Raw genomic sequence first — 18,220 nt, 5'->3', positions numbered from 1 at the left:
CTGCAAGGCAGAGGCTTTCAGAGGCCCTCTGTGGCAGGTTATATTTTATGCTAATGTGGAGTCCTCAACACACCCTTAAACTACAGTACTCAGCACTAAAGGAAGAAAGGAAAACAGCTTGACATGATGAAGGGCAGCTGCAAACAAGGCCTTCAGCGAACTTCACCAAATGACCAAAGACTAAATGAGGTCCAATAAGCTATCTCAAAAGGTAAAGGTGATTGCTGCCAAGCCCAACAACCTGAGTTTGATACCCAGGACCCACAGTGTGGAAGGAGAGAACCAACAGGTTTCCCCAGATAAAACAGTTAGATAGCCATGGTTTCAGAGAGAGGCCATGCATGGGAAGAAGCCTAGATCCCCTCTTCAGAGGAAGCCCATTGGGGCTTCAGTTTCCAAGTGGGTTCTCTGGAAAGGAGTACAGGGGCTGACTCTGATGTGAACTCAATGGCCTGCTCCTTGATCACCTATCCATGGAGGAAGATGATCCAGCGAGCCTTGGTGTGACCTGATAGACTAGGGTCAGAGAGAAAGAAAGGAGGTCCTCCCCTATCAGCGGACTAGGGAAAGAGCATGGGGGAGAAGAAAGGGGGTGCAGGGACTGGGAGGAGATGAGGGATGGGGCTACAGCAAGAATACAAAGTGAATAAATTGTAATGAATAAATATATAAATAAAATTATATTAAAAAAGAGAAGTGGGGACATTGAAGTAAATAGTATCCTGCATAGAAAAATTAACATAAATAAAACCATAGATTTGAGATCAAATCTCAAGAGCAAATCTATGTGCATGTGATAGGTAAACAGTCATGAGATTTGACACCTAAGAGCACAGTCCATGAGAAGGAAAATGGATAAAAAAAGGCAAAGAGAAGACAGGCTGTACACAACAGCTAATGGGCTCTAGAGGGAGCTGTGTGGTCAAGGAGGTTCTCTGTATTCTGAATGTTTGACACCACAAAAATCAATACCATACAGACATAAAAAAGGACTTGTAAATGGGAAATGTAAATTACTCTAGATGACAAGTGTCCACCTACAACTAGATTACAATGCCATAGTATATTTAAACTTACTCAACACATTCCTATTAGCAATACTAATACCTAGACCCTGCTTGTACATTATTATGGAAGCCACTTGAATCTGTATTTATTTCATTTTTAAGTAAGTAAAATATAAAGGTTTAAATTATGAAAAGGGGAGGTTGTGGAGATGACTCAACAGTTAAGGGTGCTTCCTGTTCTTCTGGAGGATACAGATTTGGTTCCCAGCACCCCTGTCAGGCAACTCACAACTGTCTGCAACACCAGCTCCAGGGTATGTCATACCTTCTGCTGGCCTCCACAGGAAACTACACACATGGCATTCGCTCACATATCCATACATATGTAACTGTAGGCATAAGGTTGTTGTGTAATTCAAATACTGACTTCTGTACTCCCCCATATCTGGTTGCCATCCTTGTTCTGAGAATCTCCTGTCTCAGTGCTATATAAACACTGCTCCCAATGGTCTTCTGATATGTCAAGGAAGAAGCTTACAGCTCATTGCTGAGCATGGGAGAAAACGGGGCAAGACTTCTACTAGCCAGGGAAGGAGGATTTAGAAAAGGAAGTAGGGGATGCAGTCACAGAGTAGGTTGAAGAGACATGAATAGAAAAAGCCGGAACAAGAAAAGCTAAATGCAAGTACATCTGTGATGTACACTGGGAGGAAGCCAAATTAGCTTAGAGGGTTAGAAATAAATTAATAACTTCTTAGCTATTGCATTGTGAAGCTTATTACTAAACAAATATAAAAGAGTGAATTATTTGTGTGATGTCTATATTTAGAGAGAAACTAAGAGTAACAAATACAGCTTTATAAAATTAACATTAACATATACCCATAAATAAATAAAATAACAAAATAACCATAAATAAAATAACAAAAATGATCATTTAAATTTTTTTTAATTAAAAAAAGAAGTTACGTACCCGCCGGTTTGTGAAGGCAGAATAGCATTCTTTCACTAGCACATTCCGGATCATCTCTGTGTCTGTGATGGCAAATAGAGGTGTTGGACCTTCAAACAGCCTATGCAAGGAAAACAGCTGATTAACCCAAAGTCAGGCTCTGAAGTGAGAGCTACACACAGACTTTGATTTTAATGGAGCATGACCCTCACTCTGGTTATACAACACACTGTCACAGGAGTTCCCAGGGCAATTCCCAGATTCTGACCTGGGACACAATGAAGTCTTTGTAAAATGTCATTCAAGACACAGTGAGTCACTTAAAGACAAAACAATTCTGAAAGACATAACTAGAAAAAAGAGGTGGGAATTTGATAAGTCTAAATGTCCATGTGTGAGAGTTGCCTATGCCATTTTCTGTGATTTTTGAATAGATAAAATACTGTGAGGAGCTGGAGAGAAGGTACCACAGTTAAAAGCACACACTTCCCTTGTAGAGGATCTTAATTTGGTTCCTAACACTCATATTGGGTAGCTCACAACCCCCTATAACTAGAGCTCCAGGAAAATCCAGTGTTTATGGCCTCCAAGTTCATTTGTACTCATGTGCAGAGACACATATGCACATGTATAATTAATAGTAATAAAAAGATATGTTTAAATATAAAACATTAATTAATAATAATTTAAAATAAAAATTACTATTAAATTAATATTAACAAATTTGTAATAAATAATTAATTATTTATTAATATGTACTATTAATAACCATAGTTATTAATAAATAATTGTTTATTTTTATTAATAATTATTTATTTTCCTTGGCAATTTTATTAATAATTAATTTTTTATTTTATTATTTATTGATAACATATATTTATCGATAACATATATTTATCGATAGCATATATTTAAATATAAATATATATTTATATTAATGCATATTAACATTTTATTAATAACTATTTATTTTTTATTTTTTATAATTATTTATTTTTATTAATACCTTTTTATTAATTTTTAAAAAAATATTTATTTTATTATTTATTGATAACATATATTTATATTATATAGATATATATGAATATATATTTATAGTAATGCATATTAACATTTTATTAATAATTATTTATTTTTATTAATAACTCTCATCAATATTTTATTGCTAATTAATTATTTATTTTATTAGCCATTAATGATGTGTCAATAAATATAGTTATTAATGTCTAAATAATGCTAATAATTATTTATTTATTAATATGTTGTTAATTATTAAGAAATAATTGATAATATATTGATATTGAAATAATATTAATATTAATATTCCTCCATTGGTGGTGGGAGTGTAAACTTGTACATTCATTTTGGAAAGTAATCTGGAGGTTCCTCAAAAAATCATGAATAGCTCTATCTCAAGATCCAGGTATACCACTCCTAGGTAGATACCCAAAACATGCTCTACCATTCAATCAGGACATCTGTTCAACTATGATCATAGCCGATTTATTCTTAATAGCCAGTATCTGGAGACAACCCAGATATCTCTCAAGTGAAGAATGGATAAAGAAACTGTGGTACATTTACACAATAGAATACTGTTTGGCTTCTATTAATTTAAACATTTATGATTGGGGGTCACATATATCCATTTTTGTATCTATACAGAAGTTTTTTTTTTTTTTTACTTTAATATATTTTTTTTTCAATGCAGTTTATTCAGGAACATTGAACAATCCTCGGACCCCGGGGAAAGCCAGCCCACAGCTTAAATAGCCTCTGGGTAGCCAACCCAGGCGTGCCACGGGGGCAATGCAGATAGGTCCACATACATGGAAGCAAGCCAGATCCTCGGCCTTAGCCAAATGTGGAGTTGTTCCTGACAGAGAGCACTCACCATCGGGAAGGTGGAAGGCGGAAACCAGCTCCATCTTTAAGGCATAGCATTCTGCAGCTCTCTACAGTTCCCCCTTTTTGTTTTAGACGCATCAGGCAAGAGTAGAGGTCTGATCTCTGATATTAGAAATAAATTGGGACTTTGTACAGATGTTCATTTAGGTGTCATCCACCCAAAGAGCGTCGGACCCGTCCGATACCTTTTTCTCAGAGGCGGGACCTGGGGCATCAACCCGCATGCAATCAGACATGCTCTTCTCACTGCTTATCCCTAAACCTCCAAATTTGTATTTAATATAGATTAAATGAAAATCTATATGCTTGAGAGGTCCCTGAAGATCATATTGTTATAATAATGCAAACGGCCATTTTTAAAAAAACATTTACTCAATACTAATCTCATAGCGAAAATTCAAATTTTTTACTTTAAATAAAGTAAAGTACTTTAAATAAAATAAAGTAAAGATTATTTACTTTAAATAAAGATTCTTCTTGGAAAAAAAATAAATATCTTTGAAACTATGCTTATAATTCATTCTTCCTGTTATAACTGGATATTACAAAGGTCCAACTTCATAAAAAAAAAAGAATACTGTTTGGCTATTAAAAACAAGGGTATTATGGAATTTGCAGGCAAAATGTAGAACTAGAAAAGGTCACCCTGAGTGAAGTAACTGAGAAGCAGAAAGACACTCATGGTGTGTACTCAATTATAAGTGGATATTAGCCATATAGTACAGCATAACCATACCACAATTCACAGACCCAAAGGAGATAAGTAACAGGGAGGACCCAAAGAAGGGTGCTTAAATCACACTCAGAAGGAAATAGAAGAGATATCAGAAGTGGTTAAAGAAAAGGAACAAGATAGGAGAGGGAGCATAGAGAGAAATGAAAGCAAAGATCAGACCTTGGGAGAGCAGAAGCAGGAGGACAGAGAGAAAATAAACAGAGTGGGGACATCTCTTTGACAAGCAGGAGACCTATGACAACCTAGTGGCTTCTGGGAGGATATGGGGATGATCTGGCTGAGACACCTAGTAGCAGGGGTTATGGAGACTGAAGAGGACATCCTCTTACTAGATAGGACCCCTTGTAGAAAGGGGAACACCATGTAACCCACAAAAACTTTGACTCCAAATTTACTCTACCTACAAGATGTGCAAGGATAAAGATAGAGCAGAGATTGAGGGAATCTACAACCAATGCCTGGAACTATCAATGATACTCTGCTGTGATCACAAATAAGTGCCCAGCATAGCTGTCTCTGAGAGTCTCCACCCAGCAGCAGATAGAAACAGATGCTAAGACTCACAGCCAAGCCCTGGGTAAGGCACAGGGAGTCTTGTGGAAAAGTGGGGTGTGTGTGTGCAGAGATAGAAGTATCTGGAGAGGACAGGAACTCCACAAGAAGACCAAGAGAGCCAGCTAAACAGAGCCCAGAGCATCTGTGGAGACTGAAGCACCAATGAAAGACCATGCATAACTAGGCACCCTATACAAATATAGCGAAGGCATCACGTGGGTTTCCTAGTAAGGGAGTAATTCCTGTCTATGGATTATATTGCCTGCTTTTTGATCACTTCTGTTTGGTGGGGCTGTCTCAACAGGCCACAGGGGAAGAGAATGAGCTCAGTCCTTATGAAACTTGATGTGCTGGCGAGGGTTGGTAGGGGGCACTCCTTTACTGAAGGGTAGGGTAGGGGAATGGGGTGGGGAAAGGAGGGAGAGTGGGATCAGGAGTAGGGAAGGGAAAGGCTACAATTGGGATGTAAAAAGAAGAAATTAGTTAATTAATTAAAATAAATAAATGAAAAATTTAATGACGCACCTACATCAAATTCTCCAAGGCTCATATAATGTTTGGAAGACAAGGCAGAAAGAACATGAGAGTGAGGAAGTAGAGAGGAGAGCAGCCAAATGCTGACTTCTATATTCTTGAACTCACTGAAGCTGGGGTTACTCCACAAGGCCTGTGGATGATTTTACAGTCTTCATTCTAGCAGGAAGTTTAAGGTCCTGACACTGCCTGAGTATTGACACACAGCTAGTTCCTGGAGGGAAAGCACAATGGCCCAGTGATACAGGCCCCTGATGAGGTCCATTCAGTCGCTGGAATTTACATGCAGGAATGAGGGAACTGACTGTCACAGTTGCCATTTGACCTTTATGTGTATACCACAGAACACATGTGTCACACTGACGAATAAATCAGTATAATAAAAAACATCGAAAAGAAAATAGTTGCTGAGGGAAGACAAGGTATCATCTTCAGTGATGGACCATTGGTGAGTTGCTCATGGTCATGTAAATAACCTCTCACTCACTCATGATTCTGTAAGTCCAATTAAATTCACTGGTATGCACACACACACACACAAAAACTAATTTTTAAAATAAGCAAAATGTTTGCTATAAAAAACCATAGTAGGTCCAGGCATGGTGGCACATGTCTCTAATCTCAGCACTTAGAAGGGTGACTCTGACTGATCTCCAAACTCAAGGAAAGCCTAGTCTACATAGTGAGTTTCAGGATAGCCAGGGCTACATAAAGAGATCTTTGTTGTGGTTAGTCTAAAAATATTTATTAACCCACTATCACTGTCAATAAAAGACACAGACAACTGATAGATTTTAGAATAGCCTTATATCACCTGGGGCAAAGTAGATAGTAACCTTCTAAACAACCTTTACTTCCAAGCCTCAACCCAGGCTGCCTTCCACCCATGATTCCATAAACACTTGCATATTCTCTCATTTGTATCATTTCTTCCATCCATACCAACATGTGCTTCTTTAAAGCTAAGCCATGATAGCTCTCTGCTTTCTTCCTCTACCTCTTCCAGTACCTGTCTTTCTACCCAACATACTTCTGTGCCCGAAGCCCAAGAACCTTAGCCCATCTACCTCTTTCTTCCCTGCCTGGGTATAGGCATACTAATCATCCAGTAATAGATAATTGAAGAATATTCCTTAACATCCCATGGTTACAGGAGATAGTTAAACATTATAACAATGTCCATAGCGGGGCAGTAACCAGATCTCAAGGCACTGAAATAGCATTTGAATACATAACACATGACTAGTCCCCAACAGACACTGTTAGATAGATAGATAGATAGATAGATAGATAGATAGATAGATAGATGATAGATAAGTTATTAGGTCAGAGAAAAATGAAAAATCACTATCAATTGCCAACAAGCAATAATATTGCAAGGAGAAGTTCATACAGGGCCATTGGACAGACAGCAAAGCCTGCAGTTTGCATTGAATGATATGGTCTTTATGGGCTATATCAACTTAGTAGAGCCCTATGTTCAGACCTGTGGTTCCAAAGAATGGATAAGAAGAGATGAAGAGGCAGGTAGAGCCAGAGCCTCTTCCCACAGGTTTATGTCTCACAGCTTGATGACATTTGCTCCAAGGTTCTCACTAAACTTCCAGCATCAATGACAGAAAACGACTGCTGCTACTCGCTTTGCTGCTTTGTAGAAAGAACCATTAATGCCAGAGATTCGAGAAAGAAAGGTGTGGTTTTAAATACATTGTCTCTCCAAAGTCGATTTAATTCAACAGGACACAATGATGTACAGTCATAAAAATCCTAGCTGGTGCTGATGAGATTGGTCAACAGATAAAAAGCAGTTGTACCACGTCAGATGGACTGAGTTAAATCACCTGAAGGTACAAAAATTACTTCCACAATTGTCATCTGACCTACATATGTGCCTGATGGCATATGTCCCCCTTGGTTTGAAGTAAAATATCACAACAAAGTCTCTAACATGTTTTTTGAAAGCAATAATGGGATGACACAGATAAGGCCTTGGCAAATGATTTATGCTCTAGCATTAAAAAAAATAAAACTTCTGCACATGTAAAGTCAACAATAAAGTGAAAGTGTGGGCTTCTAAAGAGAAGTGAGTGGATGTGGCAAGGAGATAGTATTACAAATTTTCAGAGCGCTGAATGTATTTCATGTAATGAAAAGGAAGTTTCAGAAGAGGTTAGGACATTGGATAAAACAGCAAAACCTGTTAAAGAAAAACAGTGTGCAATGTTCTCAAGTTAATTAGAATTATGAGCAGTGACATTTAATGACATGTGAAAGCACCTTCACAAAAGAGATGTCCATTACTACAGTTCTAGGCTGGTATTGTCCTTGCACAAGTAGGGCACCTTCTCCTAAAAAGAGTTGACTTGATGGAACTTTCCAGAATACTCACCCCCATATTTTTCCATACTTTTTATAGCATTCCGCATCATATTTCCATATACCCTGGAAAGACAAACAGTATGAAATCCATTATTGTCCTATATGCCCTGACTCTTGTGCAGCCAGAGCACAAAAACCTCAAATCCCATGAAATCAGGTTTATTGTCTCTGACAGAGAAAAGTTCTTCTTCAGAGATGATTGAAGTATCACCAGCAAGATGTCTCAGTGGGAAAATAAAGAGTGATAGAGCAGCACATCTTTCTGTGGCCTCTGCATGCACACTCATAGACACAATCACATACACAGACACAAGATACATACAACACACACATGGACATAAATTTGATGGTGATGATGATGAAAATGATAATGAAATTGTTTAAAGAATGTACAAGATAAGCATAGAACGTTAAGAAGAAACCTGAGCCAACAGCAACACAAGCTGTTGCCACATGTCCTTTTGATGTGAGTTCAGGAACATCTATCTGGAACAATGACCATGGAGCAGGTAAGTCACAAATTATCCACCTAGAATTAAAGTCTACATGGTATATACTCACTTATAAGTGCATATTACACATATAATGTAGGATAATCATACTAAAGTCTGTACAACTACGGAAGCTAATCAAGGAGGATGACCCTGGATATGATGCTCAATCTTCATTCAGAAAGGCAACTGGGACAGACATCAGAAGATGGGAAACAGGGAATATGACAGGAGCCTACCAGAGAGGGCCTCTGAGATACTCTACCCAGCAGGATATCAAAGCATATGCTGAGAATCATAGCCAAATTTTGGGCAGAGTTCAGGGAATCTTAGGAAAGAAGGGGGAGATACAAAGACATGGAGGGGCCAGGAGCTCCACAAGGAGAGCAACAGAACCAAAAAATGTGGGGTCTTTTGTGAGACTGGTACTCCAAACAAGGACCATGCATGGACATAACCTAGAACCCCTGTGCAGATGTAGCCCATGCCAGCTCAGTGTCCTAGAGGGTTCCCCAGTAATAAGAAGAGAGAGTGTCTCTGACATGAACTCATGGGCTGGCTCTTTGATCACCTTCTCCTGAGGGGGAGGCAGCTTATGAGGCCACAGAAGAAGACAATGAAGCCAGTCCTGATGAGACCTGATAGAATAGGGTCAGATGGAAGGGGAGGAGGACCTCCCCTATCATTGGACTGGGAGAGGGGCATAGGAGAAAAGAGGGAGGGAGGGTGGGATTGGGAGGAAATGGGAGAGGGGGCTACAGCTGGGATATAAAGTGAATAAACTGCAATTATTAAAATAAATTAAAAATTAATAAAAGTCTGCATGGAACATTGAATTTTCATTCATTTCCCAGTAATTTTGTTTAATCATTCTTTCTCTAGTGGTTTTGCCTTTAATGAATCTTTAAAAGGAATAGGAGAAAAAGATTTCACTTTATAGTTAAGTATTTGAGGTGACTGACAGCCATCATCCTGTCTCAGATATTCGCAACTCAGACTCATGCATAGGATTCTGCTGTTAAAGAAAGAGAAGCAAGAAAATTTGAACACAGGGAACTTCCCAGAGACTCATACTCCAACCAAGGATTATTCATGGAGATAACCTAGAACCCCTGCACAGATGTAGCCCATGGCAGTTCAGTGTCCAAGTGGGTTACATAGTAATGGGAAGAGGGACTGCCCTCTGACATAATCTGACTGGCCTGCTCTTTGATCACCTCCCCCTGGGGGGGAGCAGCCTTACCAGGCCACAGTAGAGGACAATGCAGCCACTTTTGATGTGAACTGACAGACTAAGATCAGAAAGGAGAGGAGAACCTTACCTATCAGTGGACTTGGGGAGTGACATGCATGCAGAAAGAGGAGGGAGGGTGGGATCAGGAGGGGAGGAGGTAGGGGCCTATGGGGGGATAAAAAATGAATAAAGTGTAATTAATAAAAAAATTTTAAAAAAAAGAAAGAGAAGCAGCTGTAGTTATATTTCAGAGGCAGAGCATGTTGCCTAGCATACTTAAGATCCTGGATATCATTCTCAGGACTGCAAAAACAAAACAGAAGCTAAAATTTTGTCATTGGAAGCTGGAGATATGGCTCAGCAGTTAAAAGAGGGTCTGTGTTCCCAGTACTGATTTCCAGATTCTTACATGCAGCTCTAACTCTGGCTCCAGGGAACAAAGCACCCTTTTCTGTCTCCTGTAAGTACTACACTCACATGCACAAACCTGCACACATCCAAACACAGAATCTTACTATATGAAGCAATCATTACCCAGAACCCATAGTGAAGCAAAATACTCTAGTTACTTTGGTTCTCAAGAAGATCCCAAGCATGCCATGAATAGTAAATGCTGGGGCTAGAACCATAGAAATAAGTTCAGAGGTTCAATGACTATGCAGAAAACTCCAGTATATGAAAAGTCCCCCAAAATTGTGTATATTGGCCTGTTATAAGTGGATGCTTCTGAAATAGTCAACCAAAAGAAAAAAATGTTGAACATAGCCCTGGTACAAAGAGGAGATTTTAAATCTAGTGCATACTTCAGTGTCCTAGAAGTTGGAAACCCTCTCAAGATTTTTTCCAAATAAGTGCAACAGTACCTTCTCAGAATCTACACTGGGTAAGAAACAAACTCTTCTTTGATTGTTCACAAAGTCAGAATATCAAGACTGAATGAGTTGGAGATCTTGGCACTTCTGATGTAGAAGTTTCAGGGTTTTTTTGAAAATTTAGATGTGTCATGTGATGTTTTGCTACAGGCTGTCTTGTGAGAGGGCATATGATGTCTTGCTACAAGCTGTTTCATGCAAGGGGCATGACTGTCCACCTGAAAACACCTGTGTGTGAACTCTGAGAAGAGGATATATATAAAATCCCACAGACAGCGAAATAAGATTCTTTGTATCTACATCACTTTGCTAGTCTTCTGTCTTCAACACTTGACTTCCCAGAGACAAACATTCCAGAGAACTTCCTGGGGAAATCCAAATGAGGCTTGCAGCTCTCACTGACTTGCTATGATCTTCTGAATCATGCTGATCTGTGTTGTAGTTTGGTGTTGGTCTTTGGACTGGACTGCTGGTTTCAGGTCAATGAAGAGTGGACTTGCTCCAAGTAAATACTTCTAAAATGTCTACAACCCCTTATTACTAATAACCTTCTTTTCTGCCCTACCTCTGGTCAGTGGGTGGAAGAGAGCCAGAAGTGTTGAAGAACCTTAAATAAAGTAGGTTTGTTGAAAAATCTAAGTCTAAACACTTCACTTACTGTGAATTTGAGTCTCAATAAACTGACAATAGGGCCAGAGAGATGGCTCCAAATGAGAAGCACTTGACACCAAGCCTGATAACCTGAGTTCTGTCCCCAGGACTAAGATGCCTATATGAAATCCACAGTATAATAACTATTCTCTCTCTCTCTCTCTCTCTCTCTCTCTCTCTCTCTCTCTCTCACACACACACACACACACACACACTCACATTGTTAATTTTGCAATAGAGCCCTAGGAGACAAACAGAAATTCTCTAGAACTATGAGAACACACAGTATGAAGGCCTGAAGTCTCAGTTTTCTCTCAAAGAGCACTTATTAGAATGAACCATAATTGGCAATCAAGAGAAACCATATGAAAAGCTCAATCAATACCCACCTTGTAGTAATTCAGTACAGTTCCTAAAAAGGGCAGAGGTGTGGGCCCAGGAATTCCCTGTTTCTTAAAAACTCCATGTGTACAAGTCCCAAACCTATAAGGAGAAAGAGAGAGCCTTGTGACCACACACAAGAGAAACATGACCATAACCAAAACAATAAAACAAATCAACAACATGGCTGCCCCTCCAGTTTCCAGAGAGTTTAGGGAATGGTGAAGGAACCTGTGTGCATGGCATCACACTGTTCATTTCTGTGCCTACTGAGTTCTGGTGGATCTAGGGTTAACACAAAAATCAATCAGACCGTATCAGGTGTAAACCTTATCAGTAAACCTCACCAAGAGGAAATAGAAGAAAGATAAAGGTGGGGGTAGAGGTACCCAGAATATCTGCATAACATCAGTATGAACTTTGAGATTTAGTATCACTGGAGCTATTGTTCAGTAGTAAAGGTATTGCCTACTAGATATAGGCTCTGGCTTGATTCCCCATACCACCAAAAAATCAAAATGCAAAATTAATTCCGTTGTAATTTCATTTGGGACCTTCAAGATGACACCACAGGGAGAGACACTGGCTGCCAGTACTGATAATCTGAGTTGGATCTCCAGGATGCACACAACATGAGGGAACTGAGTCTGCAAAGTTGTCCTCTGAACTACACATGTACACACACACACACACACACACACACACACACACAGTGATAGTGATGCCCCTAACCAAAATGAATAAAAACACAAAATTTTATAATGTTTATACAAGAGTTCATTTCAAATTTTGCTATTACTTTTTAAATTTTTATTCTAGTGCCTGTGGAGGGTGTTGGATACCCTGGAACTACAGTTACTGGTGACAGCCAGCTCCTTGTTAATGTTCAGACCGGGGTCCTTTAAAACAGCAGCAAGTACTCTTAGTCACTGAGTCATTGTCTTTCCAGCCCCAGCTTCCAAAACCAGTTGTGACCTTCCAGACAATAGGTCTGAGTATTACCCCAATCACTAGAACATGGTCTGGGGAGGAACTTTGGAGGTTACTCACCAGTAGAGGAGCATGAGACTGATTGCCAGGAGGACCCAGATTTCCAGGGAGAAAACTGAAATCAGATCCATCTTTGCTTGTCTGTCAGCAAATTACTCCTATGTGTTCTCCCTCCTGCTGTGCATGCTACCCTTTGCAGGGCTTCCCTTCTGCCCAACTGTGTTGTAGTGAACACAGCCTGCAATGTTATATAATGGGAAGATGGGGTGGGGCAGGGCTCCAACCAGTAAATGGCTCAGCTCTGTTTCATCTGGACTTTGGTATCCTCTCCAACTTGACTGTTTGTAAAAGTTTATTCATAGCCTATTTTGACCTCCTTTGAGTTCATATTCTGTGCAGCAATCAATAAACAACTGTGCCATGTAAGTGAGACCAAAAGCTCTTCCTTTCTATCAAAAATTCAACCAAATTTATTGATGTGAAATGCCTTTTTACCAAGGCTGTCCTCATCCAAGAATACCTGAAATAAAGCCAAAGTTGTATCAACCACATATCTTTACAGAATGTCTTTGTCTACCCATGACAGATACTTTGTCATTCATCAAAACTTAACTCAGGAAAATGTGGCAGTCTGTCTGAGTCTGCCTGCACCTGGACCCCTAACAATAAAATTACTCCCACATATGGTCATCTCCTTCACTCTAGACCACAGTGAGGGTCTTCTTGTAAATCTCCTTTCACAGACTGTGAGAATACTCTGGATATGGTCACCACTATGCAGTAGCGTAGTCATTCACACACACTAGTCAAGTGGGGTCAGGTCTCATGGATGAGTAAGTGGGGACAGTTCAGTGTGGGTCATGATTTATGGATGTTATAAATGAGATTCAAGGCTGCAAGTGACTCCTGACAGCTACGGGTCACAACAGAAGACTTACAAAAAGCTAATATGAAGCTTATAAACCATTCTGTTCAGTTGCTAATATATTGTAGAGAAGGTGTTTTGTTTTGTTTTTTTTTTTTTTTTGAGTGATGAAATGTTCTGAAAGTGACCAACTGTGTACTGTGTACCTTCTTTAGCTGAATCAATGCTTCATATTGAGAAATATATGTTTGAAACCAGAAAGCTTTTGGGGTTTGACCTAAAATCTGAGCAGTTTCCAGGAAATCTTTGTTGGCATAGTGGGTAAAACAACTAGATGAAACAGAAATTAATCTCTCATAACCTGGGCAGATAGTTTTGAAGATACACACATATCAGTCTCTTAAACAGTTCAGAGCATACCTCTCTGACATGATAACTTTGTTTCTTGGGGACAATGGTATTGACTGTTATCAGAAGTAACTTTTCATGAAGCAACTATTAAGAATGAGTTCACATGTTCTAGAGAAATAAAGACAGAACATTTCCTGAAACCATTAGTCTACCATGGGAATCATAATAGTCATTTTAAATACCTTTACAGTTGAGCCTGGAATAGAGAACTTTCACTGGGAACAAAATTATCCTTTTCTTTCCTGGTACTAACCAAAAATGGCTTCATCAGTTTGTAGACAAACTACTGAAGTGTAAACATCCTGAGGTAGTCAGGGGAGAAACCACTGTGATGTCAACATTCCAAGGCTCAGGCCATAACTGACAAAGTGATACATGTATTTCATTTCCTTAACACTTTTAAATTTAACAAGTTCTTTTGAACAATTTTTGCACTAAAGGTGTTTTATTAAATTTACGTTTTTACATAGCATTTACATATATATGATAGCTATATAATATGATACATATGATTTTTAGATATTGATTAAAATCAGCAGTAATGTGCACCTCCAAACTTCAGTGTACTATCAAAATCAGACATCCAACGACAATATTATGCTGCTTACTGTTTTGTAAGGACAAATCGCCTAGTCTTATCCATTTATTTTTGGGGACATGCTAACAAGCAAATGACCTCATGGATATGACTTTTAGGAGAAAGCACATGTGAGAAGAATCCAGACAGTGAAAAAGACATTTCCTTACTCTCTTACCCTCTTGATGCAATCATTCCAAATAATTTCAGTAAAACATCAATCTCTCTAGGAGACAGCGCTTCCAATGACAGAATATCTTCAATATAGACCTTGTCTCTTAAAAAGTGACACTACCTACGATCACTGCAATACTTGAGACTAACCTTACAGCAAATTATCTCACGAGCACCAGCCATTTCCAACCAAAGAACCAGGATATAACTCTTTATACAGTGAACAGTAAAACATTCCCACTACTATAAAGATCCTTTATATTATTCTTCAACAGAAACACCAACTGACACCCCATTTTGAGCACTTTTAATGGCACTATAGTATTTTCCAATTCTCCTTTTTTTTGTTGTCTTGTTTGGTTTCTTTGCTCATTTTGTTTTTAAGATATATATTCAGGAATATATGGAATATTCAGCATATTTTACTTTTTCTAATAAATATAACTGAAGATTAGCTTAATATTTCATATTGTTGCATAGTATTTGAGGTTCAGACATAAGAGTTACTTGTGTAAGGACGTATATGTGTATCAACTATGGTGCTTGTTTTAAAACCATTTTACTAATAATAGATATATGGTTGCTTCAAGTTTGGAAATACAATGGTTAAAATCATTTGTAATAAGAATTTTTAAAGGGCATGAGAATTTAATTTTTCAATTATATAACAATGAAGATGATGATTGGTTTACATATGATAATAATCTTTCTCTTTAGTGTCCTGAACTGTGGGACTTCAACAGGTTCCTAAAGGGAGGGTGGGGTTGGAAGAATGAAGTAAGACAAAGAGACACAAAGAATGAGGCTAAGCCTGTTTGTCTGATCAAAGCCTCGTTTATTTGAAAATTTTACACAACTATGTAGGGAGAAGGCAGGAAAGAGGGAAGGCTAATTTACTGCTACAGAAGATAGCAAGAGTGCTTTATGGTTTGAGATACCTCCTGCAAGATACCTCAAGAATGTTTCTTTAATATATCTCAAGGATGCTCCAAGACTAATGAGCAGGTGTTCTTACATAAATCTATCACCCATGATCTAGGGTCTTAGTGCAGCTGCTGGTAACTTTTCTACTAAATGGCATTGGTTCCACTAAATGGCTTTGGCTCACTAATTGGCTTTGTCTTCAGTAAATAGCTTTGGCATTTACTGAATAGCATTTATTCAGTAAATGGCTCCTGGCATCTTCTAGCCTTCTTGAACAGTTTAAGAGGCTAGCAGGTAGATTTTGAACATGAGGTCTTCTGCAGACAGTGAGCATTAACCAGAGGGGGGAAGTAGTGACCTGATCCTCCCAAGGCGTTTTGCAGCCTTTTCAGGTGTCTTTCTGGGGAGGAGAGGAAGACCCCATCAACACCTGAGGGCATCCCCAGCAGGTTGTGGTTAGGGGAAATCAGACACCAACCTCTATGCAATCAGGTTTGCTTCTCAGGGGGCTCAGAAGTGGGCAATTGGGCCCTCCCCCTGCAGTACTTTGTCTTGCACCCCTTACAGGTACCCAAGCTACATCAGGCAAGCATTTATCTGAGTTTTATGCTGTTCTCACAAGAGCCAAATGCAAGTAGTCAAGACCCATATGATAGACTGTCAGCAGTCTTCTTTGGGCTCAGCTAAGCCTCTGTCAGCCAAATCAAGTTGGTGATAATGAACTTGTGTAGGTTTAGATGCCAAGGAGTCAATTTGCTGTTTTACAAAGCTAGTAAGTCTTTTAATGACCCATGGATCGAAAAATATGAGGAGAAGGAAACTCACCATGGGTCCCAAAATTGAAGGAAGGAAGGTGGTGAGCCAGGGAAAGGTTGAAAACCAATTATAAAGCCAACTCTCCTCTTGTTCTCTCTGTCTCTTTCTCTCTTCTAGGTCTTCCCTAACCTTATCCATGCTGTCCCTTACAATCCCAGTATAATCTGCGTAAAAGCAGCACTCTTCCTTCAGTGAAGCACAGCGTCCCCCTTGCTGAAGGAAAAGCAAGTCTAGCCCTCTTCTATTTTGTAGGACAACTTCAGACAGTGAGACGAGGGATTTCTCCAAGTTGGTGATGCCAATCTCCAGTCTCTCAACATCCTTGCCAATTGTACAGCAAAGGTCAGAGTAATGCTTGTTGGAGAGAACGAGAGAGGTTATACCCGTCCCAGCACCCACAGCTCCGAGGCCAAGGAGGACAGTTAGTGTAATAGCTGTTATGGCCTCTCTTTTTGTTCTAAGCAATGCATGGTCATTAATGGGGTCCCAAAACTGAGCAAAATCTTCCCCAGAATAATAAGTCAGGCAGGGAATTAATTAGACAAGGACACAGATGGTAGTAAGATTGCTTTTGAGGGGTGGGGTGTGTATACAGGGAATAAGGCCATCACTGCAAGTCCACCAGCTGTTGTTGCCTGGGAGGATATAATTGGGAAAGGGGTTTGATGGTGTAATGGTTACATTACAAAGATGTCTGTGTTTCTGAAGAATACTATTGCCTATGCATAACTCAAGGCCAGAAACAGAAGTCAACGTCAATCTAGCCTCAGCCTGTTGTGACCATCTGCATTTAGAATGGTCAGAAGAGTAGAAGATTTCCTCAGTGACAGCAATGCCTTCATAAAAGGGTGGGGCAGAATCATACCAAAGCCAACAGGACTCAGTAAGTTCAGGGTGTGTATGATTCAGGGCTAAAAAGGTATGATTAACAAGGTCTAAATTAATATGGCGTGTATCAATCCCATCTTCAATCAAGGAGGGGATAGGCTTATCAGCAAAGGAAGGAGTCGGGGAGGCAGGGACATTTTGCTTAGGCTCTGTCCGTGCAGGAAAATTATTTTTCTTGGGTTCTATCTGTGTGGGAGGGGCAAGGACAGGATTGGGTCCAATAGCTACGGGTGGAATAGCTGATTCTTTCCTTAGGGTGAGGTAAATGATAACTCCTGGACCGTTCACACCTACCTGCATGCTCACACCTACCTGCACACTCACACCTCCTTGCATGCTCACACTTCCCTGCAGGCTCACACCTCCTACCACACTCACACCTACAAGCACGCTCACATCTACTTGCATGCTCACACCTCCCTGCATGCTCACACCTCCAACCATGCTCTCTCTGTCTCTCTCTCTGTATCTCTGTATCTCTGTATCTCTGTCTCTCTCTGTGTCTGTCTCTCTGTGTCTGTCTGTCCTTGTCTCTGTTTCTCTGTCTCTATCTCTCTCTCTGTGTCTCTCTGTCTCTGTCTCTGTATCGCTCTGTCTCCGTCTCTCTGTCTCTGTCTCTCTGTCTCTGTCTCTCTGTCTCTCTCTGTATCTCTGTCTCTGTCTCTCTCTCTCTGTGTCTCTCTCTGTCTCGGTCTCTCTGTGCCTCTGTCTCTGTCTCTCTGTCTGTCTCCATCCCTGTATCTGTGTTTGTCTCTGTATCTCTCTGTCTCTGTTGGTCTCAGTCTGTCTCTATCTCTGTCTCTCTGTGTCAATGTCTTTGTCTCTATCTCTGTCTCTGCCTCTCTGTCTCTCTCTGTGTCTGTCTCTCTGTCTCT

At 39.7% G+C, this 18,220-nt stretch overlaps 2 protein-coding genes and 1 long non-coding RNA gene across 3 annotated transcripts in view; 1 reads left to right on the top strand and 2 right to left on the bottom strand.

Annotated features, from left to right (window-relative positions):
- LOC132651158 (cytochrome P450 3A1-like) overlaps nucleotides 1-12,917 on the bottom strand; it is a 32,021-nt gene extending 19,104 nt beyond the window's left edge. The window contains exons 1-4 of the mRNA XM_060376437.1: nucleotides 12,751-12,917; nucleotides 11,709-11,802; nucleotides 8,082-8,134; nucleotides 1,981-2,080 (exon numbers count right to left, since the gene is read on the bottom strand). Of these exons, the coding sequence (XP_060232420.1) occupies nucleotides 1,981-2,080; nucleotides 8,082-8,134; nucleotides 11,709-11,802; nucleotides 12,751-12,821 (318 nt within the window). The 5' untranslated portion in view covers nucleotides 12,822-12,917. The remainder of the gene's footprint in view (nucleotides 1-1,980; nucleotides 2,081-8,081; nucleotides 8,135-11,708; nucleotides 11,803-12,750) is intronic.
- LOC132651119 (zinc finger protein 431-like) overlaps nucleotides 1-18,220 on the top strand; it is a gene marked incomplete at its 5' end in the record, with an annotated part of 217,798 nt that overhangs the window by 91,427 nt on the left and 108,151 nt on the right. The window lies entirely within an intron of this gene.
- Nucleotides 1-18,220, bottom strand: part of LOC132651170 (uncharacterized) — a 74,151-nt gene that overhangs the window by 40,501 nt on the left and 15,430 nt on the right. The window lies entirely within an intron of this gene.

Source organism: Meriones unguiculatus, assembly GCF_030254825.1.
Source record: "Meriones unguiculatus strain TT.TT164.6M chromosome 13 unlocalized genomic scaffold, Bangor_MerUng_6.1 Chr13_unordered_Scaffold_40, whole genome shotgun sequence".
NCBI classification, from domain to species: Eukaryota; Metazoa; Chordata; class Mammalia; order Rodentia; family Muridae; genus Meriones; species Meriones unguiculatus.
This window is presented reverse-complemented; position numbering and strand designations above follow the sequence as displayed.